This window comes from Fukomys damarensis, unplaced genomic scaffold, assembly GCF_012274545.1.
Source record: "Fukomys damarensis isolate Sample0158 unplaced genomic scaffold, DMR_v1.0_HiC HiC_scaffold_14, whole genome shotgun sequence".
Classification (NCBI taxonomy): Eukaryota; Metazoa; Chordata; class Mammalia; order Rodentia; family Bathyergidae; genus Fukomys; species Fukomys damarensis.
The window spans coordinates 71,860,881-71,883,737 of NW_022900926.1; the positions used below are offsets into that span (position 1 = coordinate 71,860,881).

At 36.5% G+C, this 22,857-nt stretch overlaps 1 protein-coding gene across 2 annotated transcripts in view; it reads right to left on the reverse strand.

Annotated features, from left to right (window-relative positions):
- Nucleotides 1–22,857, reverse strand: part of Pdss2 (decaprenyl diphosphate synthase subunit 2) — a 273,893-nt gene that overhangs the window by 93,106 nt on the left and 157,930 nt on the right. For both annotated transcript variants that reach the window (XM_033763426.1, XM_033763427.1), the window contains exon 3: nt 19,902–20,100. In XM_033763426.1, the coding sequence (XP_033619317.1) occupies nt 19,902–20,100 (199 nt within the window). The remainder of the gene's footprint in view (nt 1–19,901; nt 20,101–22,857) is intronic.

The following is a 22,857-nucleotide window of genomic DNA, read 5'->3' on the forward strand; positions in this document are numbered from 1 at the left end:
AAAAAAAAAAAAAAAAAAAAAAAAAAAAAAAAAGTAGACACAGAGCGGCAGGGAGTGGTAAGAGAAGAACAATGACTGAAAATAACCTCATGCTGCTATATAAAGACATTTGTAACATATTCTTAGGAAAAAAAGCTGGTTACAAAATAGTGTGGTAGGAATTTCTAAAACAAAAGTGAGGTAAATATGTTAATAAATACTGAGAAAAAAGGCTGAAAGAAAACAAAATGACAATTGTGATAACATACAAATGATAGATTCTGGAGTATTTTAAAATAATTTTTCTTCAACCTGTCTGTATTAGCCAGCTTTCCTGTTGTTGGGACAAAATACATGACACCTGCAATTTAAAGGAGGCGAGGCCTAACTTGGCTCAGGCTTTTAGCCCAGGGCTGGCTGGCTTAAAACATCATTGCAGAAGAGCATGGTGGAGCAAAGTGTTCACTTGGTGGTAGCTGGGCAGTCGAGCAGGGGCACAGTGCCAGAGCAGAAGGGCCAGGGACTAGTTATCAGCCCAAGACTACACCTCCATGACTGACCCAGAGACACCTAGAAGGGTGTGTTATAATACCCTAGGTGGCTCCCAAGCCACTCAAGTTGCCAACTAACCTTAACTGTCCCACTTTCTGAACTGCTTAAATTTACAGCAGCTACACTTACAATTGCTTAAATATACTGTACCATGTGCTACATTTTCTTTTTATTGTATTGCTTGTACAATCAGATGAAACAATAACCTGCTTCCTTGGAGGGTGGGGAGGAGCACTTACTGGTTTTAGTCTCCAAGAGGCTTCAAGCTAAGCTACATTCACAACTGATTTATGAAATAGTCAGTAGTTTCTGGACCAGAAGAAGTAGGGTCACAAGTGGTGGTGAGTGTTCTGTGTAGACCAGTGTACCTTTCTCATAACTGTGACTCAGGAGAATTGTCAGCATTTGACAGATGGTGAGATTCCACAGTGTTGTAGATGTTTAATATCTCAGACCATTTTGGTTTGAACAGAAGAGTGCTTATCCTAAATTAAAAATAAAATACAACTAGATCTTCAGAAAAAAATCACAACTATAAACTAATGTGGCTCAGATAAAGCTCACTTCAGTATGAGATGAGTTGATTTAATAAGGTAGTATAGTTGAATTTTAATTCACTTTAAAAAGGTTGCTGAGTAACTGTTTGGTATATAAAATTCTAAAGACTATTACAGATTGATTGAAATTTGCCCTCAAAGGTTATTTTAATGACAGTTTTTACTACAATATCAAATAGCAAAACAACATGTGATCCATCACGCTATTTAGCAGGCAAGTGGATACAGGACCGTTAGCCTTTCCTACTCTGAACAGCTGCTGGGCAAGGAAACAGTCGTGTGTTTGCATGTGTGCATGTGCGGTGCTGATGGCATTAATTACACACAAATTTATTGCCCTCCTTTTCTCCACCTCCACGAAGAGAGAGTGATGTATGGTAGCAGAGGTAAAAACACTCTTGGGGAAGAGTAAATTTTCATATAGCTTTTGGGAGGGACAAAAGATTAATTTAGTATAACTATGTCCTCTTCAGAGATCTGTGGCATTTGAAGGAATGCCTGTCAACAATTATATGATTGGGAAATATAGAAAAATACTTCAGAGAGGATGCATAAATGAAGGGTAATCACAGCAGTTAGCGCCACACTTTAGTTAGTTCCTCTTTGCACAAATGAAGTTCAGGATACCTGAAAGATGGACAGACGTGCATTACCAAGGTAAGGCAGAGAGGGACTGGGCAAGGACTGCCCTCCTGTAGACAATAGGTAACACCTAGCATTTATTTGTAAGGCACTTCATCATTTTCAAACTGGGTTTCAGCAAACCATCTCAGTGTAGGTAAATTAGCTGCCAGTACTCAGCCAGAGCTTCAGGCTGCCAGCCTCAGAGGAGATGAGCCTTCTGAAGAACATGGGGAGCAGTGGCAGCGGCCAAATAAGGGAGAAACCTCAGCCACCACCTGGGCACACACTGCCCAGATGAGCCCGGCTCTGCATGCTGATTAATATAAATGAGGGCTTTGATAAAGCCATGGCTGAAGTCTTACGAAAGCATGGCTCTCCACTCCTTCCTATCAGACAAGAACCAGGTTTAATGAAGACAATGATGAAAGGTCTGTAGCAATAAACACACCACTAAGGCACAGCAGTTCTGGAGGAAGCGTCTCAACTTGGCTGTTTGAAGGGAGCCTTTTCAGTACTGCCAAATGTGTAAGGCCTCGCGTATTTGTGGGAGGGAATGACAATCTGTTCTACTGAGTTGGAAGTTCTTTCTGGCTAAGAGAGGACAGCAGAGACAGAAATGGCACTACCACTAGGACAGGTGCAGTAAAATCTAAGCAAATTGATAATCTTAATTTTTAATTTAGAACAGCTGATACATGGGCTTATAAACTACTGGTAACATTTTATGAAAAAGGTTTCAGAAAATTCAGTGAATTAAACAAAAGTATTGCAGCTGATATAACTTGAAAAAAATAAGCCTGTAAGTTCAGGAAAATGGCTTGAATATAAGTGTTGAGATTTAATTTTATATTGGTTAGTGTAGTCATTCCATCATCACTTGTCCATAGCCTCCCATGGGCCTGGTGCTATACTAATGAAACTAGTCTCATTAGGCCAGAGTTACACCATAACCCATTACCAAACAAGAGCTCTAAACAATTTCTTTAACTGATGATAAAGATGTTATATGGTTAGAATGCTACTGTATGCCATGGGTCTGGGTGCAGTGGTGCATGTCTATAATCTCAGCTATTTGGCAGGCTAGGGGTTGCACGTTTGAGGCCAACCTAAGCAATTTAGCGACACTCTTTGGCAAAATTAAAATTTTTACAAGGACTGGGGTGATAGTTCAGGGGTTGAGCAATCTTAGGTTCCAGTACCACAAAAGCAAACGAAAAACAACAAAACAAGAAACCAAACCATTATAGGACCATGTTTAAATTAATTCTAACAAATGTATTACATTTTACAATTATACAGTTTATTTTTATTATGCTGTTCTTTTTAAAGGACACATTTATAATCTGAATAAAGGACCTTGTAAAGCTAAAAGGACATTAATGTGTCTTTTCTCACTTAGAAGGTTAATACACAGGTGAGCTGCAAGACCTCAGGCCAGCCACATCCCCTCTTTGGGCCTCAGCTTGCTGGTCTAGGTAAGAAATATCTGGGTTTTATCAATGATAAGCTCCATGATCAGAAAGAGCTAAAGGTTTAGCTATATTCATTTTTTTATTCATAACAACTCTGAGATACAGTTAACTAGTCAAAAACATGGATTTCTTTTAGTAACAAAAAGTAATCAAGAAGTTGAGTTATTCTTTGAAGAGGCATGGTTTTCGGCCTACTGTTTGCTATTTACCAATGTCAGATGATTATTTATTAATTTAAACAGTAATTAGGTTCCTGAAAAAGAGGCAGATAATTTAAAATGCTTAAGAGGAAAAAAGATATGCTTTTTACTAGGTTTGACGAGACAATGGCTATGTCAAATACTTTGCATTACTACAGAAACTGTAAACAGATGATAAAAACTGAACATTTAGTCATGAAACAAAGGCATTCTGATATTACTAGATAGCACTTGTTTTCTGCATTCTCCAATATGAAAATTCTTGAATAGTATAAAGTTTGCTGTATTCCAGATATCACACTTTCAGTACATCGCAGCTTAGCTGCACGGTTACAAGTTGTTCTAAATGAACTTTGAATTATTATTTGCCCCTCCCTCCCTATGCCCTTCTCTTCTCAGCTCTGGGGATCCAATCCAAGGTCTCATCCCTATTCTTTTTTAACATGGCTGGAAGCCTCCCTTTTGCTTTCACTGCTTCTTCACTTTGGGGTCTTTTCAGTGATGACAACTGAAAGGCTGCTGCTGGCCTCATAGAAGGGGTTTTTAACCCCTTGTAAGCCACATTAAGAAAAAATATATAGTTCAATTGTATCTATATAATTAAAACTTTCATCAAACGTTTAATTATACCTCTATTTTCTATTGTATTCCATTTTTAGAAAGTGTTGATAGTGATTTCAACCTTTCCAATGAACAAAAAGTGATCTGTGACTTGAAACATTATCCTGTTATACAAATATGTCATAGCTCAGATTTTTTTTCATATTCTTTTATTTTATTTATTTTTTTCAGCTTTAATTGAGTTTATTGGTACATTTTAGGGTTACAGTACAGTTACATTCATTGTTGGGATCTTGTACCGCTACATGACAGGTCTTGATTCTCATTTTTTCCCCTTACCCCTGTCCTCCCTTCACCCCCTCCTCCCCTCCCCATCTACAAACACTTTATTTTCATCTTTTCATTATCTCACATTTCCTTCTTTTCCCTTATTACCCTTCCCCTACCCCTCCCACCTTCCCTACACCTTTATTGAAGATATGCTCCTAAGTGAAATAAATAAGTCACACATGTGTAAATACCGAATAGTTTCCCTGGTGTGAATAATCTGCAATAATACATAAGATCCTAATAAGATTACTGACATTTAGAAATGGGAAGAAAGGAGCTCAGATTTTGATTCGTTACATAAGTTGCATGTAAGTTTCTCTACATTTTGGATAAGCAATTTAAACATTGTTATTCTTAAATACACAGTATTTTAAAAGGTGTATGATGGTTAATTGCAAACTTGATTGGCTTAGAGCTGCCTATGGAATTAGTAAAGCACACTTCTGGATGTATCTGGGGGGGTTTATGTAGGCTTAATGTTGAGGTGTCTGGTGCTCTTCCCCAAGCCTTGCTTTCTGGCTGCCATGAATGAAGCAGCTTGCTTTGCCATGCCTCCCTGCCATAATATTTCTGCTTTGGAGCCAGCTAACCCTGGCCTGAACCCTCTATAACTGTGAGCCAAATAAACCTGTCCTCCTTTGAGCTATAGGTCGAGTATCTGGTCTTAGCAACAAAAAGTTGACTAATACAAGTCAATTTCTTTATCATTTTATATCCAAAACATGTAGATTAGCTGAAGGTAAACAGGTAGGATAAAATGGAATCATTCTTAGGTACTTTGGGGGTATATTCTATCACATGCATTTCAATCTTTTAGGTTTAAATAATTAATTCTGACTCTCAGCTTTGATCCAGTAGATTCATGAAAACAAATGTCTGGCTTCAATAACACTTAGGGCTAAAAATTTCAATAACTTTCTAGATTCCTGAATACTTTTTGCAAGTTTCAGGACCCCCATATCTTTTAGGTAACACAGTTCACTTTTCAGCTCCATCAATTCCTCTTCAAGTTGGGCTTTGCTAAAAGGAAGATGTCTGTATTTCAGAGATACCCCAGGGTTTGTACTCTAAATTTGGGCACAGAAATAAAGGCATGATTCATGTGCACTAAAATCCATGCATCTTGGCTAAAACTAATTGTGTTTCTTCCAAAATACCTTTGCAGCTCCTCAAAATCTATGACTCAACAGAATTCTAAAAATAACTGGCCTTCCTGGTGGTGTTCCAGAAATTTAGGTAATCCTTTTCTCACTTTCAAAAAAATGAAGTAGAAATTTGGGACTGGCTGCCTTGGATCACATAAGGGATACCCCTGGGTGAGTAATTCTTCAAATGAAGAATATAATCAGCTTATTCTGTGTGTGGTATGTGGTTGGGGATTAAACCCAGGGCCCCACACTCACTAAGCATATCTACCACTGAGCTACAACTCTAGCCCTGCAACTTGCTTCAAAGCTGGTATCTGTGCTGCACAATGTACACAAAATTTGTGGAGGTAAAAATATCATTCCAATTGTTGAAATAGTGGTCTAGATCATAACCATTTAAGTGTTTGAAAATCATCACTTAACCTAATCACTATTCCCAGAAATTTACATTTGCATATTACCTCATGGTTTTTAAAGTATTTGAACAGATGAAGTCATGTATGGTTCTAAACACAAATCTGTTAGGAAGGCAGTGAATTTACTAATTTGAAGTACTGCTTTTGATTCCTAAAATAGGCATATCAATCTTTTTTTTTTTTTTTTTTTTTTGGTGCAGGGGATCAAACTCAGGCCCTTGTGCTTGTGAGGCAGGCGCCGGAACCACTGAGCTAAATCCCCAGCCCAGCATATAAATCTTCACATCTCTGACGTGGGGGGATATATATATATATATATATTCCCTGGTCCTGGGGATCAAACTCAGGATCTTGCATTTGGGAGTCAGGCACGGTGTTACTGAGCTAAATCCCTGGATTCTCTATTATATTGTTGATTTTATTAACATTTTTTCCTTGATTATTGTGTTTCTCTTCAAATAGCATGCCATTTTCATGCCATGATCTGGTTCTATGATGCAATATTAGACTCTTCTACAACATTCAGAATTGTAAAATATTAGCCTGGCAAGAATCTAGGAAATGATGGGCCTGGGATTTAGCTCAGCAGCATAGCACCTGTCTGGCAAGTGCAAGATCCTGAGTTTGACCCCAATAACAAAAAAAAAAAAAAAAAAAAAAAAAAAAAAGAGATCTAGGAGATGAAAATGATGCTGCCTTGATTTTACAAAGAAATTTAAAAAATTAAGTTGCTTTTGCTCATTAGTTATTTTTCTAAAATGCTTCACGAAGTCCCTGTTGAAGTTTATATTGAAATATTTACCCCAATATTTAGAAATTAATATTTAAGATACTATATAAATTTCAGAACTGGCAACTGCAAAATTGCTGCCAAAAATATATCATGGTCCTTTGTTGATTTAGTTAAGCATGAGAGTTCTGGAGCCAGGCTGCCTAAATTTAGACAGCAGCTCTACCACTTCTCAGTGTTACTTGGAGGAAATTATCCTTTTACAGTTCTTAGGAAACATCATATGACTAAATACACATAAAGTACTTAGAACAGCTCTTACAACAGAGTAGACATTTAAAAATATGTTTTTATTTTTTAAAAATTTGGTAGTAATTTTAAGAAAGATTAAATTTTCTATGCTATGAAATTTCTTATTTAAATTTCATTTTAAAAAGGAAACATTAGATAGTCTGGAGAAAAAGGTGAATGACTGAACTTGGAATCCTGGGAGGTAAAATAAGGGTTACAATTGTAAATGGCCAATTAAAAGAAAGAAAGAAAAAAGCCAAGAGTAGACACTCCTTCCCACTTCTTTTTGTAGCATTGTATCTCATTTCTGGGAGTATAAAAAAAAGGTAAAAGCTCCGTAGCTCAACATTATGAAAATGTAAGTCATCAATAAGAATGTAGTTTAAACTGCTACTGGTAATATAATAGTTAATCTGATATTCTGAAAAGGGAACTTAGCCTTTAAAAACCAAACTGGACACCCAATGTTTAGTCTTTTCTGATTTCTGGCTGAGTTACTGTGCACAGTGAAAATGGTCCCAGAACAAAGGCTTTAATTAAACAACATGAAAGAGGACAAATGGTTTAATACATTTTCCAAAATGCTTAAAAATAAACTTCCTTGGCACAGCCATATTTTCCAACAAACCCACTTTAATGTTTTCAATTTACAATATCAGAAACGACCTCAGGGTCAGGCACTTGTCAGCTAATGACCTGCTGGGCTAATGGCCTTCAGCTTTGCCCTGGGCACAAGAGTCCTCCAGTAGGTCATTAGCTGCCAGAAAAGGGCTCTCCCCAATCACTACTGCTAAATAAATAAAATTTGCTCCTGCGCTTAGGACCTGTAAGGCAACTTTGGCCAAGAGTGAATTTTTTCCTTGGCTATTTATAACTCTAAAGAGTTAAGAAGATGATGGAAATGCTAAGACCAAAATTCTATCAACAAAAATGAGCTGTTTGGGGCTGCTAATGAAAAGTTGTCATGTGGATCCTTTAGAATACTCCTGAAATTTCTTTTGTGAATGATGTTAGAATTCACTATTAGTGTATTACAACAGGCACTGGATTACAAATGTATTGTGTTTTGAATTGTATGTGTAAGTCAGTTTTTTTGAGTTTATATCACATTTTCCCAACAAAGCAAGGTCATAAGCAGGCTGCCTGCAAAAGCTTGGCGAGTTCATAATGTTAGAAATGCCATGTGCTTTTCATTAAAAATAGATTAGTAGAAAACCACATTCTTAAAACACCTGCAATTAAAAAACACTGGGGAAAAAAACTAAATAGGAAATATTTGTTAAATTATCTTTAAAAGTTGACAAAGGAAAATTTGGTTTATTAAGATGATGACAGTAGAGACACTGATTCTTCTTTAGGCCCATTCCATCTCTAAGTGATTTTCTTTCTTTCTTTTTTTTTTTTAACACAAGAGTATACTAAGACCTACTCTGGTGTTTTTCAACTCCAAGTAAAGGTTCTAGGCTTAGATATTCTCTTGAAAAGAGCAGGGAGAAGGGAGAACTGAACAGTAATTTGTTTGAAAAAACAAGAGGTAAAAGAATGAAGACGGGAGGAAAAGGGTAGAAGCCCATGGGGATACATTTTGGAGATTGGCTGAGGTAATAACTGAGTCATGAACAGCAGGAGACAAGGCAGGGGCACAATGTCCAAGCCTGTGGTGGCTTGGAGAAGAAAGGGTGGAGAGCAAGAGAAGTGAGGTCAAGCAGCTGAAGCAGAGGAAGGAATCAGCTGCTCATCATCCGGTTCAACTTCCACTCTAGGAAGTTTCTTGGGCAAGACCATTAGAAAGGCAGGAGTAAAGAGTTTTACTTGAAAATAGTTGTCCTGTCCATGTAGCAGTTGATGTTAGTGAAAATGGAGGGGGAAAGCTGATTTAATTAAATTTATTTTTGAAAAGTAGAGAATGGGATTTAAAAAATTAAGAGTTTGCTAAATTTCTTTAACCCGTATGGCCAACAATCATGTGGGATTCAACACTACTCATTTTAGAAGATGTGAGTCTGTATAATAAAGAATTTTAAAATATTTAAAATTGTGTGTGTGTGTGTGTGTGTGTGTGTGTGCACGTGTTTACTGGGTATTGAACCCAAGGACCTTCATACAGGCCTACATCCCCAGTCCTTTTAAAATAAAAAAAATTTTTTGAGATAGGGTCTTGCTATGTCAGTAAGTTGCCCTGGCTGGGCCCAACTTGGAATTCTCCTGCCTCAGCCTCCCAGAGTGTTGGGGATTATAGGTATGTGCCATCAAGCCCAGCCAGATTTGTTTTTAAGGGCATTGCTGAATGCCAGGCATGCAGAAGAAATACGCAAGTTTCTCCTGGTCTTTTTATGAGATCTTCAGTTTGACAGACATCAGAGAAATGTTCATTTTTCATGAAGGCATTTGATGTTCTAATGCCAAAGGGAGATACTACATTTTGTTTCCATTGTTTTTTAGCATCACAATCCGCAAAGTATGAGGTTTTACTGAGACAATAACATTTTAAAGACATAATATTTGTCCTATTTCTAGTATACTTTGCACACACAAATCACTTATTGCTCATAATTACTTTAAAGATCAAAGAAACAGACTCAGATGGTGATACAGTCTGTTCATATGTGACTATTTTAATAAATGATAAAAAGCTGGAGAAACTAGTTTTTTTGAGCATTCTGAAATATTAACTTTATTATGACATTCTGGCTTTTCCCTATGGAAAAATATCTTTTATTGTCATAATATATGACATCCTACTTCTGGACCTATTTACCCTATTCATGATAATCTACACTTGAATGGGTTATATGTAAAGAATATTAATAATTTTGGGTGTCAAACTAAAGAGGTTAAAACAGTGGTGGTGAACCTATGGCATGCATGTTGTGTTTTTTGTTTTTTTTTTTTAGGAGAAAAGATGTTAATATGTGAGTTTTTTTCTAAACTAAAACCTCAGTATTCAGGTTTAATTGCAGTGTTGGTACTTCGCAATAAACAAGTAGGTTTTGGGTTGCAGTTTGGGCACTCATCTCTAAAAGGTTCACTATCCCTGGGTTAAAAGATATCAAACAATAATTCCTGTTAGTAAAATAGTGCCAGCAAAACTATGAACACACTGTCATAATGCCCTGGACTGACTGACTGAGATAGTTTTGCTACGTACCCCAGGCTTGCCTCAATCTTATGATCCTCCTACCTCAGCCTCTGAATGCTGGGATGACAGGTGTGTGCCACCATTTTTAGCTCATAATGCCTGCCTGTGGGCCTGTTTGTATGTCTATCTATTTATCTATCTAATTTGTCTTTTTTTTTGTTTTGTTTTGTTTTTTTGAGATAGGTTTTCACTCTGTAAATTCAGGCTGGTCTTGAATTCATTATGTAGCCCTGTCTGGCCTTGAACTCTGAGTGATCCTCCTGAGCCTCTTGAGTGCTGGGATTACAGACGTTCCCCACCACACCTGGCTTATAATGCCTAATTTAGACAAATATGACAGAGAGAAACTTCTGTTCATAGGATATACCATGTTTTTAGGTTTCATTGTCTTGATCTGAGTTTTTTTTCTGGGACTGGGGATTCAACTCAGGACCATGTGCTTGCAAGGCAGGCAAGGAGCCACTGAGCTAAATCCCTGGTCCTTAGGTGTCACTGTCTACAAGAAGTGGAAAGAAAAATTAGTAGATAACACAATCGTCAAATAAAAAACAGCCTCTTTATAAAAATATATAGACAGTGTAAAAGAAGATTTATATGCATACATTTATATGCATAAATCAAACATATTTACACAAACAAAATTCTTCCATGTAAACAACATATTTATGCCTTTAGGAAAACAAAGTTAACATAAGGAAATACATCAGCTATATAAGGAGTACATCTGTGCCACTGGTTATTGAGAAATATAAATCACTAATGCTTAATAGGATAGCCCCCAAGAGTGACTTCATGACAATGCTCCTGGGAGTTTAGACAAGACCCAGCCTGACTGCCGGGCTTCCATCAGATGTACAGTGATAGGTTCACCAAATGAAAAGGACTACACAAGTTAAAATAAAAGTAACATGGTGAGTTCAGTCCTTTAATACTAGGCTCATCACTACACATATAAAGGACTTCCAAAAAGGATGACAAGCAGTAACATAATCTTATTTGCACTGTGACTTAATCGTAAAGCATAAATGTAGTCTAAATAAATCACTATATACTGTAAACATGTATTAATAAAAAAAAAATAAAATAAACATGAGAACTAGAGAAAACCTTCAATGACCAGGCAAATTCTAAATGATAATTTTCTTCCATTTTATGATTTTTTTCCAATTATTTAACATATCATTGATAGCTTGATACTCAAACACTAAAATTTTAAGTTTTAGCGGAAGCACATCATTCTAGCATTTATTGATAATTCTACACAAACCCAATGTACAGCAACTTATCTCAATGGAATTAGGAAATTCATGGTTTAAAAAAAGCATTCTGAGGTCTCTTAGGCCAGGTCTTTAAACAGTAAAGGGCTAAAATGAAAAGTTGCCCTTGTGTTCTATAATTGAAAATGAGAAACCCATGCATTAATTTTTAAACTCACCCTTGAATTCAAAATCTTGTTAATTTGCACATATGTAACTCTAGCTATAATAGTAAGAAGACAATTACCAGAGGAGCAATATACCAATTTCTATAGTTGGAGATATTTAAAAATCTAAGTGTTACCTAAGGCAATTACCTCGAAGACCCCTAATATCTTTAGGGAAAAGTCAAAGGGAGAATAATTGACTTTGCTAATTTTACCCTTGCCAATTATAAAACAGCTCTGAATTCCATCTCACTGCACAGCCCTTCATCTAATGGTCTGTCTCTAGAGAAGGACAGAGATAAACATGTCATACAGAAATTCAGACAAGATTCCAGTAGCACTAGAAAATGGGAAATTGGTAGGCTGGCTAAGTCATAAAATATTAAAGTCGCTACAAATACGCCAACTTTAATTATCAAGTTAAATAAACATCCTCAAAGAAAAAGCAGGTTGTCACTGAAAAAAGTGACATATTATAAACAAATATTCTGTATTAAGTTCTGCCTGTTCCATCATTGCTTTGGTGTCCATTTATTTTGCCTTAACTGACGAATTTTCTTTTTTATAAAATAAAGCTAAAACATCATTAACTATAACCTAACTCACCAACACATTAACTACATATAAACATAAGAAAATTTAATACTGCCTAGCGAAATATTTAATGCCTCTTTCTTCTTAAAAGAATATACACAACAAAGCAAAACATAACACTCTAATGTAGTATTACACTTAATCAACTTAATCTTCTGGGGTACTTATTTAATAAAATAAATCCTTTTCTGAGATACACTTTACTTTCCTTAAAAAAAAAACTATTCTGAAAAAAAAACATTAAGAAAACTATTCTAGTGAAAACACTTTCAAGCATTAAAATGAAAGGATCTGGTTTGGAATATGGATGTTTTATAAAAGAGCATTCTTGACTTTCAAACATCTTAGTTACCCCTTACAATTTCCTCTGTTTAAAATGTTGTTTACATGATTTGGACACCATCAATCATTACTGAAAAGAGCTACTAGAAGCCTGGATTGTAGAAGATCAATCATGGACTCCTGGACATGGTACTGAGGGTCTTCTACAAGAAGAAAGCTAGTGAAGCATCTTTTGAAACTGAACTTTTAGAGCCTTCAAGGGGCCTTTTAAAGAACAAAGTATAAAAGATTCACATTTTGGATGAACACGAGGGATGCACAGAATAAAACTCAATGTACAACTATGAAATTCAGAAAAAGAAAAAAATATATCATGGCCCAAAAAGGAAACAAAAAATCCCTCATCAGGGAAGGCTGATAAAGTGCAAAGGTAAAGGTGCAAACCTGTGCAGAAACCATGAAGGTACGGGGCTCACTGAAGGAAACAGAAATACCTGATGATTCTTATTTCAAGGAGAAGCTTCAGGCTGAATTGTTGCTTGGATATGCTAAGTTTTTTTTTTTTTTTTCACCCTCTTTGTAAATCAAGTAGTGCTACTGAAATCCAGTGCCTAATGGAGCAGATGGTGGAGGTCTTAGACTCTGGAACATTTACAGTGATGGTTCTGAATGCAAAACAGCAAGAGTGGATTTCACAGGCTGTGAATCTGATTTGATTTTGATAGGAGTAAAGCCTCCATTTTCACTGAACTTGAACCACAGTGAAAGAAAGAAAGTGTGACTGACACAAGTTAGTTAAGGGGGAAGAACACATTAAATATTATCCCCTTAAAGGGAAGTGGTTTAAGAAAGTGATTATTTGTCATTACAGCATGTTTGTCTATGTACATAAAAATACCATCTAAAACTTATGTAAGATTTCTTCAGCACAGCTCAAAGTAAGCTCAAACTGATCACTAGAGAAAACAAACAGAAATTATTTGTTTATTAGTACATGTTTACAATCCATAAAGAGTATTTTTTTTTTTTTTTTGGATCAGCACAGCTCAAAGTAAGCTCAAACTGATCACTAGAGAAAACAAACAGAAATTATTTGTTTATTAGTACATGTTTACAATCCATAAAGAGTACTTTTTTTTTTTTTTTTGGAGGTACCAGGGATTGAACTCAGGACCTTGTGCTTGTGAGGCAGGTGCAGAGCCACTGAGCTAAATCCCTGGCCCCATAAAGAGTACTTTCATTGTGGGTATGTAATTTGGTACATGTACACACACATCTTAATTCCTTTTTTACGTCTGCCCCCTTCCTCCCTCCCTCCCTTCATCTCCTGGTCCCCCTTGCATCTGCAGCAGAATCATCTCTCTGTTATCTTTTATTTTGCTCCTCACTTTTTACTTTGGATTTTTCATATGAGAAAAACCATAAAGTATTTAGTCATGCATATCTGATTTATTTTATTAAAATTATGGAAAACAAATAGAATATCTCTAAAGCAAAAACCTTTTTTTTTCCTTTTTTGAGGTGGCACTATGCTGAGGCTAACTCCTGAAATGTGGACCTGGGTTCCATTAAGCAATAGGTGCAGAATTTTCCTTCCCTTAGGTATGTGGCTAGAGCTGGTCATGTACAGCTCAAGACACCCAGAAACTCTGTCAGACCTGGGCTTTTGGAGGTCTCTTCCTTCTCCAGGTAAGGCCCACCTTTCCTTAAGACCTCAGCAGATATGGTGGAGAGGAAAGATAAACTATACAGTCAGTGACTCCCAGGTAAGGCAGGAAGTTAGGGTGTGACAGCAGGCTGAGCTAGTGGGTATGACCTATCAATTACAGAGATCCAGAACGCATGTGCCCAAGCCCTGCACCTGGGACCAATCAGAGAACGCTATCTTCAATTCTTCTGGCATGAAATCAAGCAAGTTTTGGATAGGACAGCTTAGATCTGATGTCAGAATGGAGGATACAAAAGATGTGGACATTAAACCTGGTAACTGTAAGTTCTTTCAGTGACCTACTCTTGCCTGCTAGCATATACTTCTTTTCCTACTTTAATTGGCCTGCACTCACTCTGCTGAGCATACTTATTTTCCTACATTTAATAAATGTAAAACCTCACTACCTTTGTGCTCCTCTTGTCCAATTCTTTGTTCAAGAGAACAAGAGCCTGGCTCTAGAAGGAACCCCCAGCACCCCAGGATCCTGGTAACATAGGGACGATGAACAATTCATGCTTCCCTAACACATGAGTTCCAATGATGGAGAGATTTTAGTAAGACCCACTAAAGTATACTACACATAGAGAAAGAGAGGAATTTGAGGTGAATAAAAATAGAACACCCAAGGCTACATTTCCCAGCCTCCCCAGTGTTGCCAGATCACTGAATTCTGGACAATGAAATATAAGTAGAAGGATCTTGTATAACTTCTAAGAAATGTCCTTAAATGTGGACACTGTATAATTTATCATCCAAACTGAGACACTTAAGAGTAGAAAGGAATGCTCAAATAACTAAAATTTTAACTCTTGGAAATGTACTAACTAGCAATTGAAATTGAATTTTAATTATATTAAAAAACTTTTTTTGTTTTTGTTTTATTGAGACAGAATCTTGCTATGTAGTTCAGCCTGGCTTTGAGTTCAGAATGAAGCCCAGGCTAGACTTGAATTTGCAGTGATCCTCTTGCTTCAGCCTCCTGAGTGCTGGGATTACAGACATGCATTACTACACCTGGTAAAAAAAAAACTACTTTTAAAAATAAAATTTCAAAAGAAATAAGATATATTTATATATTAAAATAGGAAAAAGTAAAATAAGGAAGAACTTTTTAATACAGTGGACCCTTGACTTATGAATTTGGTTGGCTCCTGAGGGCTGGTTATAACTCAAGTTGACTGTAAATCAATATAGCTGAGATCTAGATGTTTACCTGGGTACATACTATAGACAAAAAGAGGCAGATGAATCTTCCACTAACCTAATTAACCCAAGTTGTTTATATGTCAGTCTGATTGTAATTTGAGGGTCCACTGTACAAACGTTCCTTGTTTAATGACCTACCTGTTTAATGAATTTTGGACTTAACACCCATTGCTTGGACTTAAAACCCATCTTTTTTTTTGTACAGTTCTGTACATCTTGTTTATAGAGCCTGGGTGTCTTTTTGTACAGTATGCCTTGTTTACATAGTACCATAATTTTTTCTGATTGTACTGTACAATATAATACTCTAGTTTTTTATTCTTACAGTACTGCATGTAAGAGTATACATAAAGCAAAGTTATTAAGCTGAAATTTCCTTTAATCATTTCTTTATCTCAATATTGTAATCTACATATTATATACATTTCCTCATTTAGTGACCAATTCAATTAATGGCTTAGCCATAGGAACAGAACTGGTTGGTAAATAAGGAATGTCTGTAATGATTATCTGAACACTAAAAAATGACAAGTAGAAGTAGCTTTTTTTTTTTTTTAGGTACTAGGGATTGAACCCAGGGCCTTACACATGACAAGCAGGAGCTCTATTACAGAACTGTATCCCAAGTCAATTTTTAAATTTTATTTTGAGAAATGATGGTCTCACTGAGTTGCCTAGGCTGGCTTTAAACTCACAACCCTCCTAGTGTGACCTGCTATAGCTGGGACTGTAGGCATGGACTACCATGCCTGGCTTAGACTAATTACTCCTGATGCAGATATACATACTGTAGCCCATGTCTTAACTATATATTTTTTTTGTAATTTTATGTTACTGGCTTTTTCCTTTTTTTTTGGTACCTGGGATCGAACTCGGGTCCTTGCACTTGCAAAGAAGGCAGTGGAACCACGGAACTAAATCCCCAGCCCTTTCTTTCTTTTTTTTTTTTTGAGACAGGGTTTCACTATGTAGTTTAGCCTGGCTTTGGACTATGTAGTCCAGGTTACCCTTGAACTCAAAGGGGTCCTCCTGGCTCAGCCTTCCGAGTGCTGAGATTACAGGCATATGCCACCATACCCAGCCCTAAAGATGTGTTTTTCAAAATATGGTATTTGAAAATAAAATTGCCAGCAATATTCATCAGTTGCATTTTATAGTTAATTAATTTGAAATTATTGATATCTTTAATCAATTCCTCTTGGAAGACCATAGTATTTCAAATTAGGAAAATGCTCTTTTTATAGGTTCTGAGTACTTACTAAACTCAAAGCAAATTTGCTAAAAGGAGGACATAATTGTTTCTAATTTTAAAAATTCTGAACAGTGTAAATATTTCAGCCCAAGTATCTTCATAGGCACTATCTTTCTGCCTCCTTTAGAGTTTCTTTGACAAATATTTTTCCAAGACAAACTTTGTCAAATAAATCATCTCTAAGATTTTAGACTGTTTTGCCAAATCTAGATGCTGCAGAATCTATGACTTCTTGATTTTATTTCCTTTGTTTATGTGTGTCTGTGTGTACAGTTTATTGAACATAGGGCCACCACCAAAAGATTCTTTCTGCAAGGTGTGATATTTAAAATCATGACTACAGATTTGAAAATTTTAATTTTGTATATCGTTTGTTTAGATACTTCCTTGGTTTGTAGGGAAATTTTCTAATGGAAGACTTTTTTCCCTAAAAATCTCATTTGGTGTTCTATTTGTTGTAATTTAAAATTCCCATTTGATTTTACACAAAATGTCACTACTCATTTAGAATAGTGTTCAATACCATTGTTGGGCACAGAATGATTTATTAAGATTTTCTAAAATCTGATTGATGTCACACAAACAATACGCATATTGCTTTGCTGACATGTATTTTTGCATCCACATTAGCTGCATCTCCCAAATCTTGTGATCAGGAACTTTGCCTATAAAGATATTTGCAAATGTTGAGGCAGTGTGTTTGAGAGGGATGTTGATGCATACTTGGATGGTATTATAAATTATATAATTCCACAAATAATTCCAGCTACTCCAGATTCTTAATGTAGTAAGGACATTGTTTTTTACCACACAATGCTGTGCTTCATCAAAATTTGTACTTGTGTAGCTATTATAAAATAACTTCATCTTTAATATTGCACTTTCAAAGAGAATTTCCAATCTCACTTGCAAAGGCTCTACACATTCAAAAGCTTTACCTTGATCCCATTAATAGGTGGAAAGAAAAAATTTAAATCAATTTTAGAATTAACTTAAATGACTTGAATATTTGAAGTACCTGATGATACTGAACTAAAACTCGAATTACTTAGCTGTTGCAAAGTTCTGCTCATGGAGCCATCAAGCATGAATACTACAGCTTCCTTTTTGCTTCTGTGCATGTTAGGACTTTTTAGTTGAAATGACTTAAATTAATTTAGAAGAGACATACATTCTGCAGCTGCATGTGTTAAATCATTATCTTCAAGAAGTTTACTTAATGTAACTACTAAATTTTGAGGTAGTTTCTGATACTTGTCCAGCAGATTTGACTGTTTTCATGCGGTTGGTCAGTGATACCACAAAGGTTTCTATGGTTGATAGCAAATGTCAACAAATATTTTGTGCAAGTTATACATTTCTTATTAACTTTCTTGAGAAACAAAAATTAATGATTTTTTAAAAAAATAAAGCATTTTAACTTTTATTGGCTTACAGCTGCCAAATGGGTTAACTGCAAAAACCAAAGTATTGTCAAGCAAATAAAACTGTTACACATTTATACAATACAAGCAAATGTGCTCAGTCTACTCTCTATCTGCTCTACAATAGAACTGACTAGTCCTAATTTCCCATAGACAGAGTTTTACAGACATCAAACCTGTTTTCCGACTGGTACCTAGTAGTTTTGCGACTCTTGCAGGCCATGCCTAGGTCATGGCGCAATTGGTTTTTACACCAAGTGGCCAATTGGGGCAGCAGTTTCAAATATTACTTTTCCCTAACCTCTGATACAGGAAGGTGTTAGCTGTCCCTAGACACTTTGTTGTGCCATTGCCCTGCACTCTGTGCTTGATTAGGTGTTAGTTACATTGTGTTTGAAAGGGGTGGGAAAGAGATAAGTTATTATTGGTTGTCTTTCAGATTTAATAACACCTTAAAATGAGAATTATCCCTTTATAAAGGCTTCATAATATCATTAGACTATACCAGACAAACACTAAGGCAGAGAAGAACAAAGTGGAATTTCTCCACTAGAAGAACAAAGTAGAAATCTTTTTTTGTTTTGGTACTGGGGACTGAACTCGGGTCCTTGTGCTTGCAAGGAAGGTGGCAGAACCACGGAGTTCAATCCCTGGCCCTAAGTAGAAATCATTTAAATCTGTCTTGGCTTATTCTAATGTAATTATTAGCAATACATCTCTATTAAAAGATAAAAAATCCAGAACAAAAGCCAAGTCATGTGGGACTCAGATACAGCCAACCTACACTGGGACTGTCTTTTGCAAATTAGGATGTGGCCTCAGCTGAATTTCAAGGGAAGGAGCCCCTCTTTGCCTTTCCTCCTCCTTCCTTCCCACTGACTGGAGTGAAGACATGACTGCAACCATCTTGGGCCATGAAGTCTTAAGATAAGAATGACGGAACAGTAAGACTCGCGAAAGAAACAATGCACTCCTTCCTCATTTATGTCAATGCCACCTTATAGTCAAGATTAATTCTGCTATATAAGGAATATTCTGTAACTTTTCTAGAAAGCAGCTTGGCAAGATATATCAAGAATATTTAAGCCGGGTGTGGTGGGTGGCTCACACCTGTAATCCCAGGACTTGGGAGGCTGAGGCAGGAGGATCACTGTGAGTTCGAGACCAGCCTGGACTACATAGTGAGTTCCAGGTCAGTCTCAACTACATAGTAAGACCCTGTCTCAAAAAAAAAAAAAGAATATTTAAAATGTTTAACCTCTGTAAAGTACTTTCAGGCACTATTTTTTTCCCTTTCCTTTTCTTTTTTTGTGGTGCTAGGAACTGAACGGAGGGCTGCATAAGTGCTAGTCAAGCACTCTGATAATATGTTACATCTCCAGCCCTTAGGTATTTCTCTTAAATACTTTAAATAATCTGGAAGAGAGAAAACTTAATATAAAGATATGTCGTATAAATCTATTTATGATAATAGAAATATGAAGCAGAGGAACGAGGAATTTGTTAAATAAAAGATGTAGTATCTAATTAAATATTATGAAGTTATAAAAAAGTGTATGAAAATGCTAACATAGGGAAAAGCCCACATTATAATATAAGGTGGGGGGCAAAAAAGGTAGGATGAAACAAAACAGAACGAAATTTTATACATAAGCAAGCTCTCACCCATGTTACAAAAAATATTCCTATTTATAAAGATGTGAATGAACAACAACACATACACTGAAGGAAATACATCAAACTATTAACTAATCCACTAGCTAGTGAGTTATAGATAATATTTATTTATATATTCTTTATTTTGAATATTTAACACTATCCTATAATTAAATAATTTCATCCACAATGAGGAAAAAATAGATATTAAGTTTAAAACTCTTTCCTAGCATTTATCACTTTTACCTGCCATCTTCATCAAGGTTTTACTGAGCATCTATGAAAGGGAAATTAGGCAGAAAGTACAGAGACCTGAATGCTATCTAGGTACAAGCAAGCCCTGTCCATTTTTACCTTGGTGTTCTGTAGCAGAGCTAGGCCATTGCAGGCATTTGCTAGAAGAAAGTCTCCGCTCAGGATAGCTATTTTATTTCCAAACTGCATGTCCTTCAGTGGTCCATCAGAAGACTTCAATTCGCTTAAATTTACTATCCCACGATGCACAAGGAGAGCGGTATGGATAAGTTCTGTGATCTCTGCCAAACTTCTTTGACTAAAACATAAAGGTAAGACTTGTTTGAGTATCAAGAATATAATTTTATCAGGCCGGGGATTTTAGCTCAGTGGTTTCAGCGCCTGCCTCACAAGCACAAGGACCTGAGTTCGATCTCTGGTACAAAAAAAAAAAAAATAAAAGCTTGAAGAATATAATTTTATCAGTATCGTCAGCCTTCAGTTTTCAACAACAACAAAAAAATATTTCCTACATTCTTTCAGGGGAGATTATTTCTTTTTAATGAATGAAACTTTTAAGAGAGATCTCTCCGTTGAGTAGTTTCAGATCTAGAAGCAAATTCTGACAACTTTCTCTGTAAATGTTCCTCACTCTCTATACCCCACAAGTTACTGGGATGTCCTAGAGAGAAGTTGGCCAGAGCAGAGTTAACCTCCACAGTTCCATTTAGATACTTTGCTGTCTTATAACTTCAAGATTCTTGAGAATCTCTGATTGTATCTAATGAAATACCAATTTAAGTGGAAATATAATCCATGCCAGACACTAGACTAAGTACTAAGTTATGGGATTCAAGAGACAATGAATAAAGTGAAGTCTCTTCCTTCAAGGACTTAGCTTACTGAACAAAGGAAATTTTTTACATATATATACATGCATATGGTAACAATTAATATAGAAAAGGCCCTGAGGAGCTTATAGTACTGTTTCAGATGGGATTTCAGATGTTTGTTCTCTTTTTATAGTTTTCTTATAGTTTGTACATTTGTACAATGACAAAAGTATTCGCTTTATAATCACAAAAAAATCCAATAATTAAAAATTAAAAACCTCATAACAACTCTATAATGGGTATTACTAACCCCTTCTTATAGGTGAGAAAATGGGTGTGTCCAAGTAAAATGACTTTTTTGTTTTTGGTACTGGGGATCGAACTCAGGTCCTTGTGCTTGTGAGGCAGGTAGCAGAGCCACTGAGCTAAATCCCCAGCCTAAAATGACTTTTCAAGGACACATAGTAATGCAGAGTTGGAAATCCACTGGCATCTAACATTACAAAAGGCCCTACATAAGTCATGTCTCTTGATTTCCATGGTCCTGTGTAATCTTCTCCACATTAACTCTAGGTTTGTCCATGTGACTTGTGTCAACAAATATGACAAAAGCAAAGCCTGATAATTATGCAACTAACAAGCTTAGGCTTGCCTAAGTTATGGCCCTGGACAGAAGAACTATCCAGTCAATTTGTACAGCAGTAAGAGATAAAGTGGTTGTTTCAATTCATTAAAATATAGGGTGGTCTGTTATGCAGCCAATAGATATGTGATACAGCAATTGGTACATCTAAAAGTGCTACTACAACAAAAGCCTAACTGTGTGCCAATGGCTTTCAGTCTGAATTGTGGGGGTTAGTGACAAAGGTAGAAAAATTGATATTAGAGGACTGAAAAAGAACACACTGGTTTCATAAGATAGTGTAACAACTGGATAAACTGCTTCCTGTAGTAACTTGAAAGATATACTTCAATGTCTGCAATATATGACATCTAATAAATTTAGGGATCTAGATAAGATTTCCAGGCAGAATGCCAAAAATATCAACTGGCTTTAGTTGCTCTTATAGCTTATATCTAGATGTCCCCCCAAAGCCTCATGCAGTTATAGGTGGGGCTTTTTGGAGATGGTTGGATGTGTCTAGGGTGTGTGCTGCTGGGATTCAGGGTATGTGATTAATAAATTACTTCACTGATTGCGTTAGCACAGTTCTGGGTAGGATTAAGGGTGCTCTACACTGGGAGTATGAGCTACCCATCCTAAGGGCACGTAGCTTGGATAAAATAAAAGGCACAGAAAGAGGGCTATTGTCATTTGTTTGCTGCTTGCTGCCTACCCTGCTTTGCAATGGACTGATTCTCCTCTGTGTTGCTTTCTGCCATGCCCTCCTGCCTTGGAGCCAGCTGACTATGGAGTGGCACTTTTATGAACTGTAAGCCAAATAAATCTTTCCTCCTTTAACTGAGTGTTGGGTATTTCTAAAAATTGAATGTGGTACATAGTAGACTGCTCAACTGGGTAAAAGTGTTCCTATGATTTTTTTTTTTTTTGGTATAGGGGATTGAACTCTGGACCTGCTGCTCGCAAGGCAGGCAGTGGAACAACTGAGCTAAATCTCCGGTCCGCACCTCTGAATTTTAAGGGTATTGTCCCACAGCAATCTCATTCTCAGTTTAAAGTAGAAAGGTCTGAGGGGCAGGGGATTTAGTTCAGTGGTGCTGCCCCTGCCTCTCAAGCAAAGGTACTGAGTTTGATACCTAATACCAAAAAAAAAAAAAAGTAGAAAGTTATGTCTCAAAAGGAAACATGTACATGGCCTTATAGGGATGGAGTGAATTCCAGTCAGATTCCTAGAGATCCCAAAAAGTTTTTAAGGAAGTTGTATGAATTTGGGCTAAACATAACAGAGACAGCTTAAAATATGGGGAAACCTGTTTCTGGACCCCTGCTTATTTACCAGCAAGAAGCAGGCTGAGACTGCCACTAAGCTGTACATATGATTTTTCACTGAAAAGGAAGATAGCTCAGACAGCAGAGATGGCAGCCACAGAGAACAGTGGATTAGGAAACCACTTCTAGTGCAAACTGGGCCATAGTAAAAAAACATTCTGTACTCATGGAGTAGGTGGCTTTGGCAACATGCTCAGCTACAGCACAGAACTGCCACACACCAGTGACAGAATGAGTGACCTCTCAGTTTTCTCTCTTTCTCTCTCTTTTTTTTTTTTTTTTTAAACTGGGG